The sequence below is a fragment of the Chlamydotis macqueenii genome, chromosome 6, assembly GCF_036417535.1.
Source record: "Chlamydotis macqueenii isolate bChlMac1 chromosome 6, bChlMac1.mat, whole genome shotgun sequence".
Lineage (NCBI taxonomy): Eukaryota > Metazoa > Chordata > Aves > Otidiformes > Otididae > Chlamydotis > Chlamydotis macqueenii.
Genome location: NC_141561.1, coordinates 12102422 through 12122776, shown reverse-complemented (window position 1 = coordinate 12122776; position 20355 = coordinate 12102422). Strand labels below are relative to the sequence as shown.

Genomic DNA, 20355 nt, shown 5'->3' with positions numbered 1-20355 from the left:
TTGATATTAGTTAAAGCATTTGAGATCACCCATTGAGAGGTACTAAAGAAAGCTGGGGGCTGAAGGAGGAGCGGAGCCCTTCCTCATGCTGAAGATGGAGCACGGACAGCGCAAGTGCTACGGTCTCGCGAATCACTGGGCTTCAGATCTCTAAGGAGCTGGCCAGGACTTTGCTATGAAAATACTGTCAGTTTAAGTTAGCATATTTGATATGGGAATAGTCTACATCATTAAAAAATGTATGCCTGCTTAAACTATCTCTTTGAAAAATGTCATGTAAAATACATGCACACTGCTTTGTTACTTAACAGATTTTATTATGTACAAGATGCTAAAAGCACACACAAACTTACATGGGTGGGGTTATACATAATTCTGTATTAATAGTGGGCAAAAAGTATAAGGTAGTGGTTGGGATGCTCAGGTTGGGGTCAGCAGATGCTGTTGTCCTCGCCTGACCTGTGGGGCTGCCACGCTGCAGCCCCTGGCCTCTTGGGAGATTGATACAAGGACAGCAAAACCATATCACCTCTGTGGCAGTTAGAGCTCAGCGATGTGAGTCAAGGACAGGCTGCGCTCTGATCCGGTGGAGAACCACTGCCTGAAACCATCTCTTTTAGAAAACCATTTCCTTTCAGACTAAAAATGACTAGTGATGGAGAATGTTAATTTCCTGCCTGATTTTGACTGACTTCAGCACACAGCCGGCTCTGGAGGTTACTTAGCCTTTGGCACCCAGCTTGAATACCTTGTTATAATGAAAACTAGACTGACTGTTCTCGATTTCTGTCACTTCTTAATCTTTGGATTTAAGCTATTGACACACTGAGCTTCCTGACTCCCTTTGCCATGAAATGCGCCTTCCAGTCCTGTTATTTTTCTTGTGGGTCTTCTGAGCGCCCTCCAGTTTGAACTCAGTCTTGATTTGTGGACTCAGAACTGCAACCAGCATTTTGGAGGTGCCAAAATGAAGAGCACAAGAGGGCAGAGAGGCCCTCTCGACACCTACTTAATATTTTCATTTATATATTCAGTGAAATTCCTTTTGACAACTCCATCATTTTCTTTCAAAGCTATATTGCTAGTATTGTTTGGATTTCTTTTGCTTCCAATACATTTAAAGCCCCTTATACTTAAAGCATCATTATTACCTCTGCTGACTGTAGATACTGCTTTGATGTTCATTGGCTTCCTTTATCTATTTTATACAAATTGTTAGCTTTTGATTTATATTCATTAAAAACAGCTTCACCTTTCTTCTATATGCTATGCTAATACAGCTTCCACTCTTCTAAGGAAACTGAATTAACCTTGTACTGTTCAGCTGTAGAGAGGTTATATTATATCACTGGGCTTTGTAGTTTCAAGTTAAACAAAGCATGAAGCGACTTAAAGGACTTTTTTCATATTTAAGCAAGTAGAAACCTCTGCCTTTTGGAAAGAGAACTTGATTCCTTTAGGCATTTCTGAAAATTTCACATGATTTTTATTTTAAATGTAATAAGGTGACTATTGTCCAACAGGCTGCATCTGTTTCATGCACTACTCTGGAGACATCTTTATAATTGCCATCTGGTCCTAATACTTTTGTACACTGGAGTTTTAAGAATCTCTGAATTTTTCTTTTGATTCGCTGTCATCTCTGAACAATTCACTTGTTTAAAAAAAACCAAAACCTCTGTCCAATGAAAACTTCACCATTTGAATGTAATAAAGATATGTAGGTTATTCACTTGATTGTTCCATTGCTTTGAAATCCTCTTTGCGTCCCTTCTGCATCCCATGGGACCCTGTAATTATGGGAAATGTTTACAATTCTGAATACAGAATATTATTTCTGTGGATTTATTGAGTTGCTACCACAACATATGCTTGATTACTCTTATGTTTGGGGCAGTGTGCACTTGATTTTTAATATCAGGTTTGTGTCTTTCTTACTTTACCTGACAAATGAGTTTATAATGTTTTTTCCTCAGTCTGCTTTTTGTTTTGTTTTGTTTTTTTTAAATATAGTTTGCAAGGTGATGTGAGCATGTAGTAAGTTTTTCTATTTCCCCATGTGATATCTTTGCTTTACATCACATATACAAACTTTCTGTGGCATTCCATTGGAAACCACATCCAGCTCAACCTTCATTTCTTCTTTATTTCTTCATTTCTTCAGAGTCCCCAAACCTGTGTTTCCATGAGGACGAACCCAGCTTCTGTGCTGGCCTCTTCAACACCTTTTTGTGCGCAAACCAAAGCCAGCTTATAGGTTCTTTCCTCAAAGACACCCAGAGAAGATGCTGTACATTCACTTGTTCTTGCTATCAGTAAATTCACTCCACAGAAAATAAGCTGGGCTATATATTTTCTGTCACTTCATCTCCCAAAAGACCCACTACCTTCCTTTAAATGCCTCTCTAATTAGAGGGGATTTAATCTGACTCCCTCTCCAGCCCCTCAGTGCTAATGGGTCTGAATGAAGCCTGCCTGCTTGCTTACTTAATTTCCCTTATCTGCTGTTCATCAGCCATTCCTCTTGAATTTTTATCCACAGAAACCATATTTTTCATGTACTGGATCAGTTGAGAATGACTTAGTTTTCAAGATGAGGAATGTGATGGTGTCTGCCATGATGGTACTGCAGCATACCTTCCCAGCCCTTACCAACTTTGTAACGTGAAGAGTGGAAGTAAAAGCTGTAGAAAATACTAGATTCATGTAAAACTTTTAATTTGTAGTGCAGAGGCAAAGAGAACATAGAGCCCCTCTATTGCAGGTGTGTTCTCATATGGATCCACGGACCTGTGGTTTATGCAGGCAGCCCCCATACCCTGGAAGGCTTCAGCGGTCAGACAGAGCAGATACCACCACAAACTGCGTGGGGGGCCTTCGTAATGCAAAATTTTGAGCACAGAGAGGTGGGAATATCTGGTCAGAACTGTAATAAAGCTGTGTCATTTGCTGATCGGGAATGGAGAATGGCCTTAACACCTGCTACTGCATGTGCGTTAGACATCCCGATCTCTTGCTTTCCTGCCAGGTGATGCATTTCCTGCATTAGGAAATGAAGTTAGCTCGAGATTTACAGAAGTGATTAGAGGTTTTGAGCATGAGTGCTGGGATCCTATGGAAAGGCTGGATGTTCCAGGAGCAGATTTCTTTCAGATTTCTCAAGTCAGGCACAGGAAATTACTGTTCAGTTCACATCCGCTGTTAACCTTGTTAAGATCAAATTTGACAATGATGTAAAAACAAAGAAAGAAAATTAGTAAAGCAGAGCACCTACGTTAGAAGGTTCTGCTCTCAGAAGTGCTCCTTCCAATGCTGCTCAATTGAAAGTCCACCTCTTAGCCTTGTAAGAAGCCTGTGCACCTACCATAGTACCCAAATTATTCAACTAAAATGAAATGAAATTAATCTTCCCACTTCTTTAGTCCATAGCAACTTACTGTCCTATAAATACTACTGAGAAGGGGACAGGATCTTTTGATTCTTGACACCTTAGCCACACCTTCAGATGCCACCAGTTTAATCTCTTTCCATTGCAGCCCATCTGGAAAATCCTTAGTACGTAAGGAGCCTGCACACTTCCTATCCTCATGTACAGGGCTTAGTACATTTCCTTTCTTTGCACTTTCAAATCTGGAAGATAGTCTTAACGCTTAAAATAAACCTGTGATAGTGGGTGTGAAGAGGGAATGGGGAGAACAAGTTTTCCGTCTGTCAAAATGAAGACATCAACCTCTGCTTTTATTTTTTTTGGCATGTGTGCTTTAAATAGAATGACTGGGTTGGGTGACTTCCAAGTGTTTGCTGCGTTTGGCAATCCTTCTAAGTTGTAACAGACGAAGTTCTGCTGTTCCATATGATGTGCTCCTTCCCCCTTTTTCGGTGACTCCTTGAAACTCCTTGGGAATTCAGCGCAGCGTTCGCATCTGTTCCATGGATGGATGTCCAAGGCTAGCAAAGTGCCTACCGGACTTAGAGTCATCTCTGCCAAAAGCCATATGGTTGTGTTTTAGTTTTGCAAGCACAGTGCAGTAAAGAAAGGAGGTTGGGCCAAGAGAGAAGTGAGGGGAGGAGGGATGGAGCTTCAGATCAGTAAATGAAGGTAACTTTTTGTTGTTTGGTATTAGAGTCGGAACATGAGAAGATCACAGAGAAGAGGAATTAAAAGCTGTGAGTTCCTTTGTCAGTTGTTTTGAATTACATGACACTCCTCTCCTCTGGGGTGGTGTTGACCTTAGCCTCAAAGCATGTTTCATTTTGCTTACCTGTTCCAAAATGGCATAGCAGTCTAGATAATCAGATGCTTCCTTTTGGCCTTACAAGACACACATTTTTTCTGAGAACCACACTGAAAGGCCTTCTTGGTGCCACCTCTTGAACACCGTGCAGCAGCACGGGCAGTGGTGACCTGCTAGGGTGAAAGGGACATCGAGCAGCTGCTGATGCTGCGCTGAGCAGTCACCAGCTGAATGGCCACCGGGGCTGTGTCTGTTGGCCCCTGTAAAATGGCAGCTTGCATTTTTAATAACCATTGGACTTCTCGGTATCTGAAAGAATACGCTTGTTATTTGTTTAATCGTGTTCTGCTTTTTTTTGAAGAGTGTGGCTTATGTGCTGCAATTTCATTGGGGACTTAGAAAGGAGCTTTACCAAATGCCCCGTCCTCTGCAGGTCGAGCACAGGTGAGGTGGGAAGCGCATCGGCTGATGTATCATAAAGGTGTTAGAGGGAATAAGAAGACATGAAGTCTTGGATTTCTCTCGAAATATCTTTTATTGAGGGTTTGAAAGTTGCTCCTTGGTGAAATCTAAATTTTAAGCTCAAGATCATAAGCAGAAAGGGGAACCTGAAAGGTTTAAGTTTTTAGGAGCCTGTGTGTTTTAGTGTAACAGCTGGAAGTGCTTTCGAGTGAACTACACAGCATGTAAGCATGTAGACTAGAACAAGTGTTCTTGTTTTAGGAGTGCCTGATTTTTTTTTTTTTGTTGTCTCTGGAATTCTTTTTATATGTTGTCACTGGTTCTGATTTATTTGTGTAGAGCACTGTTAACAAGTCAACTGAAGCAGTCACTCCACAGTACAGGACATCACCCAAGATGCGTCAAGAGACAACCCTGACCCGAAGGCTTTTCAGTATCAGGCAGACAGGACAGGGAAGTGGTCAGAGAGAAAATGGGTCACAAAAGTGGGCTGATGGACATGAGAGCAGCCTGGAGCCCTAATCTCCACCACCACCTCCTCCTTTTCTTGACCATTTTCTCCTAGGCGAATGCCAAACTGCTCAACAAAGTTAATATTTTGCAAGCTGTAGAGGACCTGCACTGTCTCCCAGGGAAACACAGCTGTCATCAGGATAGACTGCCGTTATGCTGCATAAAGAGTTTGAAGCCATTAAGATGGATTTGCAGAAGTGCCTCAGTTTCCCAGGAAATGTCCCTTTGGCTTTTCAGTATTCTTAGTTACTGCATAGACTGTCTTCGTATTTATACACGTGTCATTGCAGTGCTTTCAAAATCCCATTCCGAAGAGAAAAAATACTCTAAAATTCAAAGCAGTGTGTGTAAGCAGTGAAATTGCCTTTTGGTGAAGATGAAAGGGGTGTGCAGCCTTTTCTTTGTGAGAAGGATGTGCAGTGTTTATGCACAGATACTGTTTTTCTTGTCAGCTGAAAGAGTGAGTGCAGTATATGAGAGGGTGGCTGCAAGCCTCCTAAGAGGCATTTGTTCAGGAGTGACTTAAAAGTAACACAACCACTTGTTTACTGGTATTTTACAATGATGAGCAACAGTAGCATAAGCTGTAATTGGAACTTGTGAGCAGCTCATCTGTGTTCTGTTCTGTTCCTATTCACAAATAACAGCAGGATGAACTTTTTGCCTTTGCTAACGTTATACAGACTTGACAGAAGTGTGTCCCTTCCTTTTTTCCTTGTAGCTAAGAAAAAAAGCATCCTGAGTCTTTCCTAAGCAAAAACCTCTTTATGCTATATTTGAAAAAAAGTAATTTGTTACACATAGGCAGATACATTCCTTTTCAAAGCCTTTAGTATTGATATTTTGTATATCAATACTATATAACTATTGATAGCTTAGACTAATCATAGACAATAAACATTGCTTCTGATTTAAGAGTGCTCACATCTCTCTTGGTACAAGAGAGCTGTTCTTCCCCTTCTGTGGCTTCTTCTGAAATGTTTGAGTAAATTTAGAGTATGTTTAAGCAAGGGATGAACTGGCCTTTTGTTCAGTGTTGCAGTGGTACAAACAAGTATCAGCCCATCTCCCACACAAAGCTGTGGGGTTCTTGTATGCTGTGTCTGTAAAACTCTTCTGGGGTTGCCTGTTTTGTGGTGAGCAAGAGGAGGGTCTCCAGAAAGGCCAGCAGCAGTCATCCTAACCCAGGACTGGACATCTGTTCACCATACATGAAAGATGTGTGGCCTGTTGCACTTGCTCCTCTTCCCCTCCCTTGTGATCCCAATAGCTTGGCCCTAACACAGGCCAAACACTTCTAAACACTCCCCTTGGTCTTCAATATGGAGTTTTTCATGCAGTGACTGCCATTCCAAATTCTCCTCCTGTTCAAAATTGCACCATCAAATGTCCAAATGTATCTTGCCGCTTGTATCTGTGGCAACAGCAGTAATAACCCACGTGGTAATGCCCATGAGGAGGTACCACAGCAGGGAAATGTTTTGTTGGTTAGTGGTCAGTGATCTTCCAGTGCTCTTAACGGACAGGCGATAGAGAGAAGCCCCCTGCACCTGTATGGACTCAATAGGGGATGTCACTTAACTGAAAGTATGCACTCAAACTGCTTGAAGTGAGAGGGATTTTAAACACGTGCTTAAGTTCATGTAGCTAACATATGGTCTACAGATGCCTTGTCCTGCTCTTCCGAGAACTGGAGAACTCTTGTTTAGAACTATTCTTAATACAAATTTTCCATTAATTCACCTTGTGTCTTGAGTTTGTCCCAGTATCTTATTTACAACTAACGTTTATGCTGTTCTTTTCTTCCCGTGTCAAACAGGGTGCCCACACTGTAAAAATGCCATTCCACATTTTACAACTGCTGCCGAAGTCTTTAAAGAAGATAGAAAGGTAACTTGCTGTTAATAATTTCAGTGATATTTAAGAACATTTTCCACCATTTGTACTTTACAAGCTTTTCTTATTGATCAGGTGTTAGGCTTGTAGATAAAATTGCTGTTACACGAATAGAAATGTATCTGCATCCTAGGAGTTGTATCTTTTTGGTCAAACTGAGTTACTCTGTTTTGTTTTATTTGTTGTCTTTTCGTTTAATTCTTGTGGAAAAGTTCTTTTCTAGGAAACAAAACACATTCTTTCTCATTGAAAGATTAGTAAAAGGATAATTTATGTCTCTACAACTTCTGTCAGCCTTAAGTGGGGCACATGTGGAGAAACCACAAGTTCTGTGACACTCCTGAAGACCTCAATCATATAACTAATCTTTGCTTACGTAGCATAAATGTACTACATTCCTGTATGTGGCTTGACTTGAGTCCAGGACCCTTGTGCTTCTGCCTTGAAAATTCATCTAATGGCTCAAGCAGACCAGTTAATTTCTTTGCAGCAGTTGAACCTTTTTAACTGAGTGTGTGTGTATCTGGGATTAAAAAAAAAAAACCAACACCTGAGCCACTGGATTTAACCGGATAACTAGTTAGAAACTTGCATATTATCTTCGACTGAACTGTATTTCATTCTGATCTCCAGATTTGTTCTAACTTCATGATTGCTTGGTGTCTAGGTGTGGCATGGAAAAGATTTGGAAATTTAATAGGGAAATGAAAAGGTTATTTTGAAACAGTTATACCTATATTAATCTGTTTTTTTCCTTTTCCTCTCATCTTTTCTGCAACTTGCAGAAGATGCATCAGATTGACAAGAAACAAATCATTCTTGTATCACTGACTGCATAAAATTAGAAGTCCATCAATTATGCCCTCTGGCACACGGAAGATTTAGAGGCATGCAGCTTTCAGTTCTCTTACTGCTGTAAATTTGTGTGCTCCAATGCCTTTCAGTTACTTGTTTCCAGGATCTCTGAGTAGGTATCCTTGTTTTCCCACTTTTCTGGTAGTTCCCAATGAAACCTCTCTTTCCTAAACTCATTAAAATTTCGCTCAGAAGAGATGAAGCAAATGTACCAAACAGTGTGAAACTCGCTTATTAGAGCCCCAGGATGTATTAACAAGCAATCTGAATCATGGTGCAGTTTATTGGATGTAGTGGTGGTGGTGAATGCAGGCTTGTGAAGCTTTCGGTTCAGCGCAGAGCAGTGATTGACAGTTGCAACTCTTGACTTCAGTTTCAGGCTGAAGTGGGGAGGTATAAAATGTAATGAGTTGGAACAGGAGAGCCGGTAGGGAATATTAAGGCCGGTACAGTTTCAAAGAGGTGTGTGCCATTAGGGAAAATTATGTTATTCCGCCCCAGTGACTTATAAAAGTGTCAGGGATTGATTATCTGGGGAGCCCTATTTAATTGTGTACAGCCATAACCTGCCAAGGTGCTTCTTGCTGCCAGTTTGTGCCCTTGTGGAAAAGGAAATAAACCTGGTTAAGACTTCAGAAGGGCACATGGCCGTTCCCACAAGCAGCACTGAGCATATTCCTGTGTTTCAAACTGAGCTGAGCCTTCAAACTTTGGCTAATTCGTAGTTCTTTAGGATTTAAAACTTCTGTAAAATTGCTTAAGAGGGAAGAAGTATTTCTTTCAAAAACAGGGAAACAGTACTAATTTTCATTTTTAGTCTGTAGTAGTGTCTTTTTTTTTTCCCTTGGAGAAAGGTTTTGGTTTTTTTTTTTCACTTTAACAGAATATGGTGGCATTTTAACTGTATCTTCAGTTCAGTAGGGGTGGTCCTTTAATTAAACATTTAATTATGCAGAAGCCAAAGAACAATCAAAAACATTCCAGCCTTGAATTGGTTATAAATGGTATAGTAAAAGGTATCCTTTGGGAGGCTTTGAATCTTTGCACTGGAATTCTGAAGATGAGCAGAGCTGGAAGCTGTTAAATACGTGTCTCTGGCTCTGCAGAATTGCTGTGAGGGGGGGTTGGCGCAGAAGCCCCCGCTCTGGGACTGTGTGAATGCTGTGTACTTTTTCATCATCTGCACTGCTGGAGTCGGCGTTAAAAAATGCAGTGCTAGGAACATTGGCCCCAAATGTCAGTTCTTGTTGGCCACACCACTGCTGGTGGTTTTCACAGAAATCCTGAGCCTGCGTGCTTGCTTAGGGCAGTGGGGTGGCTATTACAAAACACGGCCCATAAACCAGAGCCTGGGTGGGTTTCCATGTACATGGAGTGCAAATAAGACCAGATCAGTGGAGAGGCTGGTCTAGTGAAGCAGTTGGCATGTTGCTTTCAGTTATTTAAAAAGAAAAAGGAAAAAAAAAACCCATCTGGAGCATTCTTGCCTGGAGGCCCTGTGGACTTTGCATACAGCTGCCAGGGGAAAGCCTTTGGCCTGTGCTCCACAGCTGAAGTTTTGGCAATGACCAGTGTACGTCAGGAAATGCAAATGTGAGGACTGTCACTTTACTGAACAGAATGAAGAGCAGGAAGACGTGTTCACTAACTACTCCAGAGACTCTTAAAAGGGCACCAGCTAAATCTTAAAAAAAAAAAAAAAAAAAAAATCTGCATTCTGCCTTTTGGCTGATCCTGAAGTTCAACTTGAAGGAACTGATTTGTGATGTTCCAGCTTGGATTTGCTGAAGAAAAGCTCTTGACTTTGCAAGGCATCTCAGTAACAAATCTCTAACTCCCCCAAAGGGGATGCTGTTTGCCCAGTCTTCTCCGTTTCCACAGAAGACTGTTCCTGTACAAATGCACTGACCTAAATCAGAGCGCTGCAATTGGGTTCTAGTGAGTTTGTACAGAAAGAGCTGTGGCAGAGGTTGCTAGCAAGAGTGCAGCTACTGGGCTGAGTTGGAATGGTGGCTGGGGGGCTGCAAGTCAGCAGTGAAACTGGCGAGTCCCCAGTGTGTATCGTGCATTGGCTTTGCAGGTATGTTTCTAGGCTTGAACCATGGCTTAAAATCATGGTACCAACCAAATCACTGTACAGAGTTATCCAAGTGAGTTAAGTATTTTATTTCAGCCAAGAATTTGACCCCTATTTGCTTAAAAAGCATCTGTTGAATTTCTTTTTAATTGGACTCATTAAATATGGTGATGTTAGCGCTGTACATCATGGTGCCTGCTAATGGATCTTCCCTTTGCAAATAGGCATGCTTTGAGAACAGCTGACGAATTGCAGCTATGGTAATGCTGCTGTGGCACATCAGGGCAGCTAATAATGAACCTTCCGTTTGCAAGGCCTTTCACGTTGAGAACAGTAGCTGAATTGCAACAACCTTGTGCAGGCCAGCTCATAACTGCCGTTAGGATCCAGAACAGGTAATATAAATGGAAACCTATGGAGCAATCAAAGAGAAGAATGTGCATCTGTCTTATTCATAGGTGCTTTTAAGACATTTGACAACAACAGACTTTTTTTTTTTTTCTAATAATCAGGTAGTTGTTGTCTGGAATTGACTATACTTTAAAAATGTTGCTTGGAATCATTCTTTTCCATGCTGCAATTTTACATTTATTTTATTTTTTTTAAGCTTATCATACATCATTCCTCTCTCAAATCAATATCAAGTTAGTTATTCACTTCCATTTTCATAACAAAAGTCAATATTGGCTCCAATAGAGATTTTTTTCCTTGAATCAATAAACCAGTGTGTGGCAGTACATATTTTAACAGGAGAGCAACTAAGATTGCAGTGGATATTTTTACTATATCATCATATGGTGACTGGGAGGCAAACTGTTAAAATTAACGGGATTTAAGGATAGAAAGGAGGAGTTACTTGGAAGATCAAGGGATCCCACTTTCAATTTTCTACACATCTATTTGAAAGACTGGATGTAATTGTGTTCCTTACCTGCAAGATCCCTCTAGAGCAAAAAGTTGTTTCATAACTCTTTTGGGGGGGAACTGTGATTCCTGATGTATGATTAGATGATACTGCAAGTACTTCTTTTTCCTTCTAGGACTTGCATAATAAAAAAGATAAGGCATCATCCTTCTGTTACAGTTGAGGCACACAGAGATCAATCGTCACGTTTTCAGCATAGCTCCACTTCTATTTAAGCACCTAAGTGAAAAGCTCTGATTTTTGCTACAGGTCAGCGTTTGTGATGAGACCACTTCATCTGAACAATACGCCGTGCTCTATTTCCTTTTTTAAGAGCTCTTCAGAGCCGGTCATACATTGCTCACATTCTAATGCTGTGTGGAGTTAAGTTTGCGTCTCTGTAGTTAAGCTCCCACTTCTTTGGTAAAACCACAAAACATTGCTGTGAGACTTCCCTTTTCAGATAACAATATTTTCCAGTCCCAGATGTTGCTGGAGTTGTGTTAAACTATACTGACTATGGAATAAAGGAGAAATGCATACCAACCCAGTATTATTTTTTAATGATGCATTTTTATTACGCATACTAACCTGGCATTATTAATTATTATAAGCTGCATAGCAGTTGTAAGGAGCTACCAATAATGTTACGAAAGTTGGATGTACTCCAAGGAACTTCCTCAGGGGTCCACAGTCTCCGATTGATTGACTGTCTTTTCATTTGATAACTATTGTATCCCTGCTACAGCTACTGAACAGGATGGTGATAAACCTGAACGGCATTGCCTCTGGAGAGAGAACTTGTATATAATGATGTATTATCAATATCTAAGGCAGTGCAGATATAGCACTTAGGGGTTTTTCTTCCTGTAATGTTTTTCAGTGGATTTTTCCCTCTGGTTATAGGAAAGTTAGGAAAGCTCAAGAAATTAAATTTTAGCCCTAACAATCAAAATCTCCATAAAATCAATCTTGTCTTCTGAAAGGTATTAAACTCGGTTTTTCCATAATGGACATACATATACATACACACAAGTCTTACACCAGTGTTAGGAGAGTTTCTTGCTCTCACAGATTTTTAGAAGTTATTTTCCCTCTTGATGAGAGGAAATTCATGAGAGGTGATGCCAAGTGTCTTGGCTCGTGGATACATATCAGAGATGTCTTATACTTAATCTGTTTGAAATTTCTGGTTGAATAGAGTTACTGTTTTTACAAGGCAAAGCGTATAGGTCTTGCTAACCTATGCTTTCCAGTGAACTTCCATGTAACTTGCTGCTGGTAGTTGAATATGAAGATCATTTCTGAGAGCAATATTGTCCAGAAGTCTTTAACCAGATTTTGATAGAGGGGTTTTGGGTTGTTATTTTTCCTGACTCAGTTTCCTCCTTTAATGATGCAGAAAAAAATCATTGTTGATAAGAAGATTGAGAATGAGAGGAAAACATCGCTGCCCACTTGAGTCAGGACTCAAGCAAAGCCTTTATTTTTGTGGGCTGCTTCTGTTTCTGTGCAGTCTTTCAGTATAGCCATGAAGTGAGGTCACCATAACTGAAAACTGCTGTAGGAGACTCCTGTACCAGAAATGGAGTTTAATATTCACAGTCCATGAAAACACGAACAGAATGAAGCAAAGGGCATCAGTGCTGTTTGCTGAAATTCTGGTGTGTCTCGAGTTCAGCTGTCTGAAGTTGATAGAATTGAGATTGGAATTGGTCCTCAGTCCAGAAGTGCATTTTGCTACACGTGTTTTTCAGCATTACTTTTCTCTTCTTGCAATGCACTATATTTGATCTTCCACTGTGAGACAGGCAAGACAATTAGGACTGTGATGCTATGGTAATGAGCGCATAGAGATGGTAGCAACCTCTATATTTAGGCTGCCTTAACATTTCCACTCTAAAGTAATCACTCAGGCTCTCCTAAGTACTCTTACTTAGCTACTGTTGGCAGCAGGTATTTGAAATGCAACCTCAGATACAGTCTTGGGAATTAGATGTGTGTCTATGAAATTTTGCTCAGGCCTGTAGAAGTTACAAGGCTTTTGAAAACTGCCGTTTCTCTTCTCTCACTGCCTGTAACCGAATGGGAATCTGTGTTCTGAAGAGCTGAGCTCAAAATGACGTTCACAAGAGTCCAGGGGGCTGTGTGGGAGCTTGTGTCAGAAGTATTTTAGAGAATGACAGGCCATGGATGTGTCCTCCAAATGCTACTCCAGATGTAGGCATCCTTCACCATTAGACCTGTTAGATTAGGCATAGTATTAGGCTAATGTGGTGTCGTGGCCAAACTTAGACTGGGATGTTTGTGCATTATTTCAGCACACAACAAATGCATAGATGGACCAGCTTAGATTTCTATGTGCCATAGAAGAGACCTGTATCTCAAGCAGACTACTAAGCATTTCTTTCAGAAGCCACCTCCCGGTAGTCCATAAGTCATCTGTTTTGAGGCAACAAATAAAGATGTGCTGAACAAGGTTAACAGTGGCTTCTAGCATTGCATTCCTCCACTGTGCCCTCTCCTCACTGAGGGCTATTCTCACAAAAGCCTTTTGTAAATGAAGGCTCCAACCTCCTTCTCTGCTCCAATCAAAGCCAGTCTAGAAGTTTCCAGGGAGGTACAGATAAAGAGGGCTTATTTTCCTTCCAATGTACTAAAAACTAGTTTTCCTAATCTCCAAGACACTATCTAAGAACAGATGGGTCATCAGTCACAAGAGCTTCACGCCTCAGACCCAGCTACTAAGATCTGGATGACTGCACATATACCCTCCCCTTTTTCTGGCTGTAATCTCTCCATGTGTGATATTTAGACCAGTGACAGAAAAACAGTTTTATTTATTCTTCCTGTTTTCAGGGAACCAGGACTTGAGTATTCTTTCTACATTAATACGGTGACATTAAATAAATGTTTGTCTCCATTGCAAGCTTTCCTTTACACAGAAGTAGCCAACCAGGCTCTAAATTTTGGCTGGCTGCTATGGTCAAGAAGGCATAAATACTTAGATGACAATCTTTTGTAGTGTGTTAATCCTCACCTTTCATTTTAACTGGCCCTGAATAAGTAGGAGTCTTTCTGTTTACAAAAGGGGGGGGGAAGTGTGATCATAGGTGTTTTTAACAGCTCTCAAGAGTCCTGTTTCCCTAATAGCCTTATTAATGTTTAAAATGGGAAAACAGAAACTAAATATTTAAGCTAAGAACACTGCTCACTTTATATAGTGCTTTCCATCTGAAGACAGACCCAAGCAAGATCTCACTGAGTAGTGTCTTGTAAGGCTTTCAAAGCCCAAACAAGCAAATTAACTGAAGTTGGCTTTGCCAATGTCTTTAATTACTGCTAGGATAATGAGATCAGGTTTTCTCATTTGACCGTGTCACCATGAAACTGGAGGGCGTTGTGGAATATTAAGTGATCTTTTAATTATGGAAGAACAGTTCAACTGTAACCCTAAAGTCATGCAAGCAAAAGGTATTTTGATCAGATTGTTTGAAGCAGGCTGGTGGAAGGAAATTTCAAATTAAGATGTGTCTGCTATGAAATTAGCAGTTGATACATTGTAACCCACAATTGCCCAAATCGTTCCCCTGATTTGTTTGGTTTTTTACATAGCTTGTACTTAAACCTGCTTGCTCTTCAGCAAGGCGTGTAGCGGGGCTGTGAAGGCAAGCCTGCCTGAGCAGCAGTGTACGCTCAGAGCCAGAACCGCCACTCGCGGGAACAGTCGGTGTGAAATCACAGCAGAGGGCTCGGCTGCTTTAAGTAGAAGCCTATAAATTGCATTTCTGTTTCAACATCAGAAATGTTAAGTGCAGTCCCTCCTCAGTACTTCACAGATTCAGGTTTCAAATGTCAGATTCTCTCCACCAGAGTTAGCCGGAGCTGAAGCGCCGGGGCTGCGAGGCTGTGCTGAAGCAGGCAGGGACGGAGGCTGTTGCTCCGCTGCCGACAGGCTGAGAGCAGGGCAGGCTGTTTCCTACTCGGGGTTTGTTTGTGTGACAGTAGCATCTAGAGGTTTCAAAAGGAATTAAAGCCCACTCTGCTAATGGCTGCACGTAACCTACGGTCCCTACCTTAAAGGACAGACTGAAAAAAAGACAGCAGAGGAAACAAACCCAGGCTGAAAGTGCAAGCAAGGAAATTCCTGCTCTTCTTGCACTACTGAGTAGACAACGCTCTGGCCTCTCACCCGTCCCCATTTGACCTTGGGAGAACTGAACAGAGTTTACAAAAGCTATTTGGGGCAGAAATCATTCATCTATTTATAGCCTGGTGTCGTAGTTCAGCCACCTTAGCACCCCCCGCCCCCCCCCCCCCCCCCCCACTAAACAGAACCAGAACATTTGCATAAGTGACCAGCCACGTTTGTCCAAGAACAGAAGAGGCAACTTTTCCGAGCATTAGCCAAGCTGCAGGAAGGAGGTTGGGTTTGGTGGGTAGTTACCATTATCAAAGTCACTCTGTCACTGTTCATCACTTGAAACCAAAGTGCAGGAAAAATATTGCAGCGTAACAGAGCTGTGACCACTGTGATTGGATTTCATTGTGGTTTTACTAATGCAGCCTCTGGATTTCCCATTTGCAGTCTAATGCAGTGCTCAACGGGGAGGCTTGGAAGGTGATTTTCTGCTCTGTGCGTGGAACACGCCTTGCAGCTGCGTAGGCCAGGTGCTGTGCAAGTAGCACAACATTTTATCGGGAGGGACCAAGCTCTTCCATTCACGTGGCTTGACCTGGTGACCACCTTCTGATCTTCCTCCACAGCTGAGCTGTTAAAAAAGCTGTTGCATTTCTGGCAGAAGACTTGGGTCTCTCCTAGTGTTAAGTCCAAGGTGCAGCAGCATAACCATGAAGTGGAGTCATGCTGATCTCTTGCGTTTCAGATCGCCTACGCTGCAGTGGACTGTGCCAAAGAACAGAATCATGACTTGTGTAAGCAGGAGGGGGTTGACGGCTACCCGACCTTCAACTATTACAACTATGGGAAATTTGTGGAAAAATATACTGGAGAAAGAGGGGTAAGTGAAAGCAAGAACCATCACCTGATACAGGGAGGAGAGTCTCCTCTGCCTGTACTGCCCTGAAAAGGAAAACCATGGGTTAAATTTTTATCATGCTGGAAGGATGTTCAACTGCTTCTGTTACTGTCTTACATGAGTGAATCATTGTGTACCACAGCCCTGTACATCTCTGCATTAGGAACGTACTTCATCTATTTTAGGAACGTGAGAAGAGGAAAAAGGAGTAGATTTGGTAATGCATTGTTGTATATTTTATTCTTTAAACTGAAGTCTGCAATTGAATTTGGACCAAGTGAAAGTGAAGGGTCTACTGCATGGGCTGCTGCTAGGTGCAGAAATGCCAGAAAATACAGAACTTACTCCTGTCAGTTCTGGATCTGGATCACGTATATACCGCAGACGTGTTACAGGTCCATCAGACTGCCAAATAGTGACGGACTATTGGTTTTATAGCACAGACAAAGCTGTCCTCTGAAAACTGGAGGAAACTAAATATCTCATTCTCCTAGAATCAGATTCTCTCCTGAAGCTCAGGATGGAAAGACCAATTGTGCCATCTAGTCCATGGGCTGAAGTTTCATCCTTTTGTCCTGCTAATTATATGCTGTGGGTACAAGAGGCAGGAATGGCATAATGCCTTCCATGGTTTTAAAGTACCTGAAAATAAGGGAGCAATCCAATTATTTGTGTGCATTCTTTGTCATAACCTCCTAGAGGGAGGTTATTCCTCGTGAGTGATTGATTGCCTGGAGAAGCTAGACTGCAAGAAAAACTTGGGGTCTTCAAGCCCCCAAGTGTTTTTTATAGGACAGCCTTGCCTGAAAGTTACTGCTGCTATTACAGCTGACCAAATTATAGAGGAGCGTGAAGAAAAAACCCAAATTCTGAGGTTCTTTGTCAGTCAGGATCTTAAGGAAGTCTTCATGGAGCTTCACCTCTCAGTTTTCTCCAGCATTAGGACCCCAGTAATTACCATTTTATGGTGCTGATCCAGGCGTTGTTATGGACACTGTGTTTAGTTCCGATTGTGGATCTTTTCTTAAAAGTAAAAATGGGTGCAGTAGCCATTAAGTAAAATTTCAGCTGCAGCTTTTGTATTCCTAACCTATACTTACAGAAATGATATATGAAAGGAAGGATCTAGGGTGGCTGATAAAAAGAATTTAGCAAGACAGGAGTGCTCTGAGGCCACAGCAGTTGGGAAGTGATCATCCCTGTGCTGGAAAGTGGACTAAGCCCTTGTGTGCAGCCAACCCTTTCTTGAGTTGAATTAAATTACCCAGCAGGAATATCACAATCTCTCTGCTGCTGGCAACTGTGTTCTCTCTCTACCTCTCCTGAGACCTATGGTCTTCTGCTTGTGCTGCATCAAAATAGGTTTTGTTATCTCTACGAACATGGTCCCCAGCAGTAGCCTGTAAGGGGTCCTCCACACCTCCAAGGGAACTGCAGTTCCAGAGTGGAGATTTTAGGGCATTTCATCCCAGGCAACTTGAGCAAGGAAGAGTCAGGATACTGTCTGACTCAACTGTACTTTAAATGACTTCTGGACACACAGCTTCAAAATTGGGGTCCTTTCATGGGGGCTTCTGATAGCCAAATGTCTCCAAATGATGTCAATGATTGTCATTTCATTTTTTTTTTTCCACTGGAAGAATAGTGAATAGTTTTAAAAGCGTGTTTTGTTGTTCAACCTTCTCAAAAGCTTCCTAGCTGTGGGGTTTGGTTTTGTTTTATTTTGTTTTTTGTTTTGTTTTGTGTTTTTTTTTAAAGTCAAACTTTGACTTCTGTTTATTGTTCTCTACCTCTTTGTATTTTCCTTGATCACCGGTTTTGACTGGTGTGTTTCAGGATTGCTTAAAAATAAAAATGGTCAGGTTGGGTGAGATCATTGTTACTTGCCCAGACAACTGTAGTGTTTGTGTACCAGTAGACAGTGTATTCAAACACAGATGTTCACACCTCTATCTGAGCCTTCCAAAATGCCCCGGAATTGTGTTCAGTGCTTTCCTTGGAAAAGGAAACTGCTCGCATCCAACAGCCTTAGATAATTACAAGTCATAAGCTGTTGAAATACACAGGTTGGCATCCAGGTTTGAAATTGTTTGACAATAATTTTCGTAGTAACTTGAAAAAAAATGTAACTGCCGTCATCTGAATGTGGAAGAGGAGGATGATCATGAGCAAAACTGTTACGGGATGAAGAGCAGTGGCAAATGTGTGCATAGCCAACAAATGATCCACTGACTTCTTTCAGAATGACACATGTAGCTTACAAATGTGGCGTGAAAATGTCTTTGAGCTTTTTTGACAAAAGGCATCAATGGCATTTCTAAGACCAGATTTTACCTTGTCCTTTGAGTTTTAGGGCCTTTTTCTCTGTGTCCCATCTCTTCAAAGTTTGACATGTAGCATATCTGTGGATATTTTCCCCTTGCATTGCAGTGGAGCAGCACTGAACCAATAACTTGGTTAAGCAATAACTGTTCCTTAGTTTATATTCTGCTGTAGGATACAGAAGCTAAAAGTGTTCTTGATGCTTTGTTTTGGTTTGTTTGTAAAGATATGACTCATATTTTTCTTTCTTCAAAAACAGGAGTCTGGATTCACCACTTTCATGCGCACCTTGAGAGAAAGAGACCATGAAAGAGTAGGAAAGAAGAAGGATGAATTGTAGTTTCTGCCTCAAAAGAAGCTTTCCGCTGCACTGTGAATGGTTCCAGGTCTTTTGTTAATGCACCTGAAACTTCACATATTCTCAAGACAGAGACTTTTTTTTATAAACAGCCATGGCCATTTTGTACAATTTTGAAATAAAGTGAAACCACTTGATTTTTAAAAGGAAAATAAATTAGAATGTTGCCATAATGTTTTAAAAAAAACTTAGTATTTTCTCTCATGTTGTGAGACTATGCCCACTGACACTCCTATGCAATATTTTTGTAGTCTGTAGTGTGTCTGTAGGTGATGTTGTTTGATAGAGTGAATTTTTTTTTTAAAGGTATTGCAGTACATGTGAAAAACAAAGGGGAGGGGACATGTTTTTTGGTTTGTTTGGATTTTTTTTTTTTTTAAATCAGTGGAGAAAAATGGGACTTGTAAGACATAGATTTATCCAAATGCAGTTTTACATTCTTGTGAAATAGTTACATGTTCTTCAGTGAGATTTGGGGGAACAATTTTAAGGTGCTCAGGGATAAATAAGGTTAATGAAGACATTAACATTGAACAGTCCAGATCTGTTGAATTCATTTAAATCTCTCTGGTCTTTAAATCAGGACTCTGTACCTATCTTTATAGAATGTATTGAGTGAATGAAGCCAAGTATCAAAAATCAGCAGAGCACGGGTAAAATTAAACCCTAATTTTTTGGCATCAGTATTGTCAAATGCATCTGTAAGTTACGAAAGGAGTGATTATCTTATAGGGGTATACAGTTACCCTTATAGGGTATACAGTCTCCCTTCAAATTGTGATTGGGCCATATCCAGTATGTGTTGGAAAGAGTTATCTTCAGCTGCTTTGATAAATGCATAATACTGTTGATAATGCAGTAATTATGTATATTACGTGTTTGCATTCCAAAAGTTTATCTGCATTTGTGTGGGGGATTTTTCCTTTTTGCTCTTTAAGGAGTTGCACAAACAATCGCTCTCTGACAAAATCATCACTGTAAAACCTGTATTAGCACCAGTTGAAATGTGTTACACTCTTGATGCTTTGGAAAAAAAAACCAAACATTGATCTGGAGATACTTATGTCTTCACAGGAGGGGAGAGGGAGGGGCAGGAAGTTGTGATTCACTTTGAACTAAAAATAAATTTTAAAAAAGACAAGTATTTTTATCATTAATCAGCCTTGTTCAGCTTCTTCCCTTCTGGATGAATGCCCCGTGTAGCTGGTGGTGGTTTAGGAAGAGCCAGCGCATGCAGAATGGGTGCCCACCACCCCTTTGCTGGGGACAGCCCGGTGTCCAGGTGTGCTGGGTGGTATGGCGGGGTGTTCGGTGGTGCGAAGGCACTCAACAGGCAGATGAAACAGCTTTTTACAGTGAAGAACTCTGCCTTGGGTCTGAAATCTTCCTCAGTCTGCGTGTCTCATTTTCTTTTGCAAGTTTGGATCCTCGCTGAAGTCTGTGCTAATGGACAACTCGGTGCTGTGATGGTCAGGAGGTGAATGACATCTTACCTTCTTCCTGGATATTTTTTTCTTCCTCTCTCTCGCCCAATTAGTGACACTGTATGTTTGGCACTCATTAAGCTGCTGAAGCCATTAGTGAGTAATCTGGAATACTGGTAGCCTGATTGGCCTTGTATGGTAGCCAGCTTGTTAACCATGACATCAATTTGAGCAGCAATGGAGCTGTGCCAAGTATCTTCTCTTATTAGG

The 20355-nt window shown here is 41.2% G+C and overlaps 1 protein-coding gene across 1 annotated transcript in view; it reads left to right on the top strand.

Annotated features, from left to right (window-relative positions):
• The window catches only part of PDIA5 (protein disulfide isomerase family A member 5), a 101219-nt gene extending 81417 nt beyond the window's left edge, over nucleotides 1-19802 (top strand). The window contains exons 15-17 of the mRNA XM_086750794.1: nucleotides 7030-7100; nucleotides 15829-15963; nucleotides 18563-19802. Of these exons, the coding sequence (XP_086606920.1) occupies nucleotides 7030-7100; nucleotides 15829-15963; nucleotides 18563-18643 (287 nt within the window). The 3' untranslated portion in view covers nucleotides 18644-19802. The remainder of the gene's footprint in view (nucleotides 1-7029; nucleotides 7101-15828; nucleotides 15964-18562) is intronic.
• Nucleotides 19803-20355: the final 553 nt, after the last annotated feature.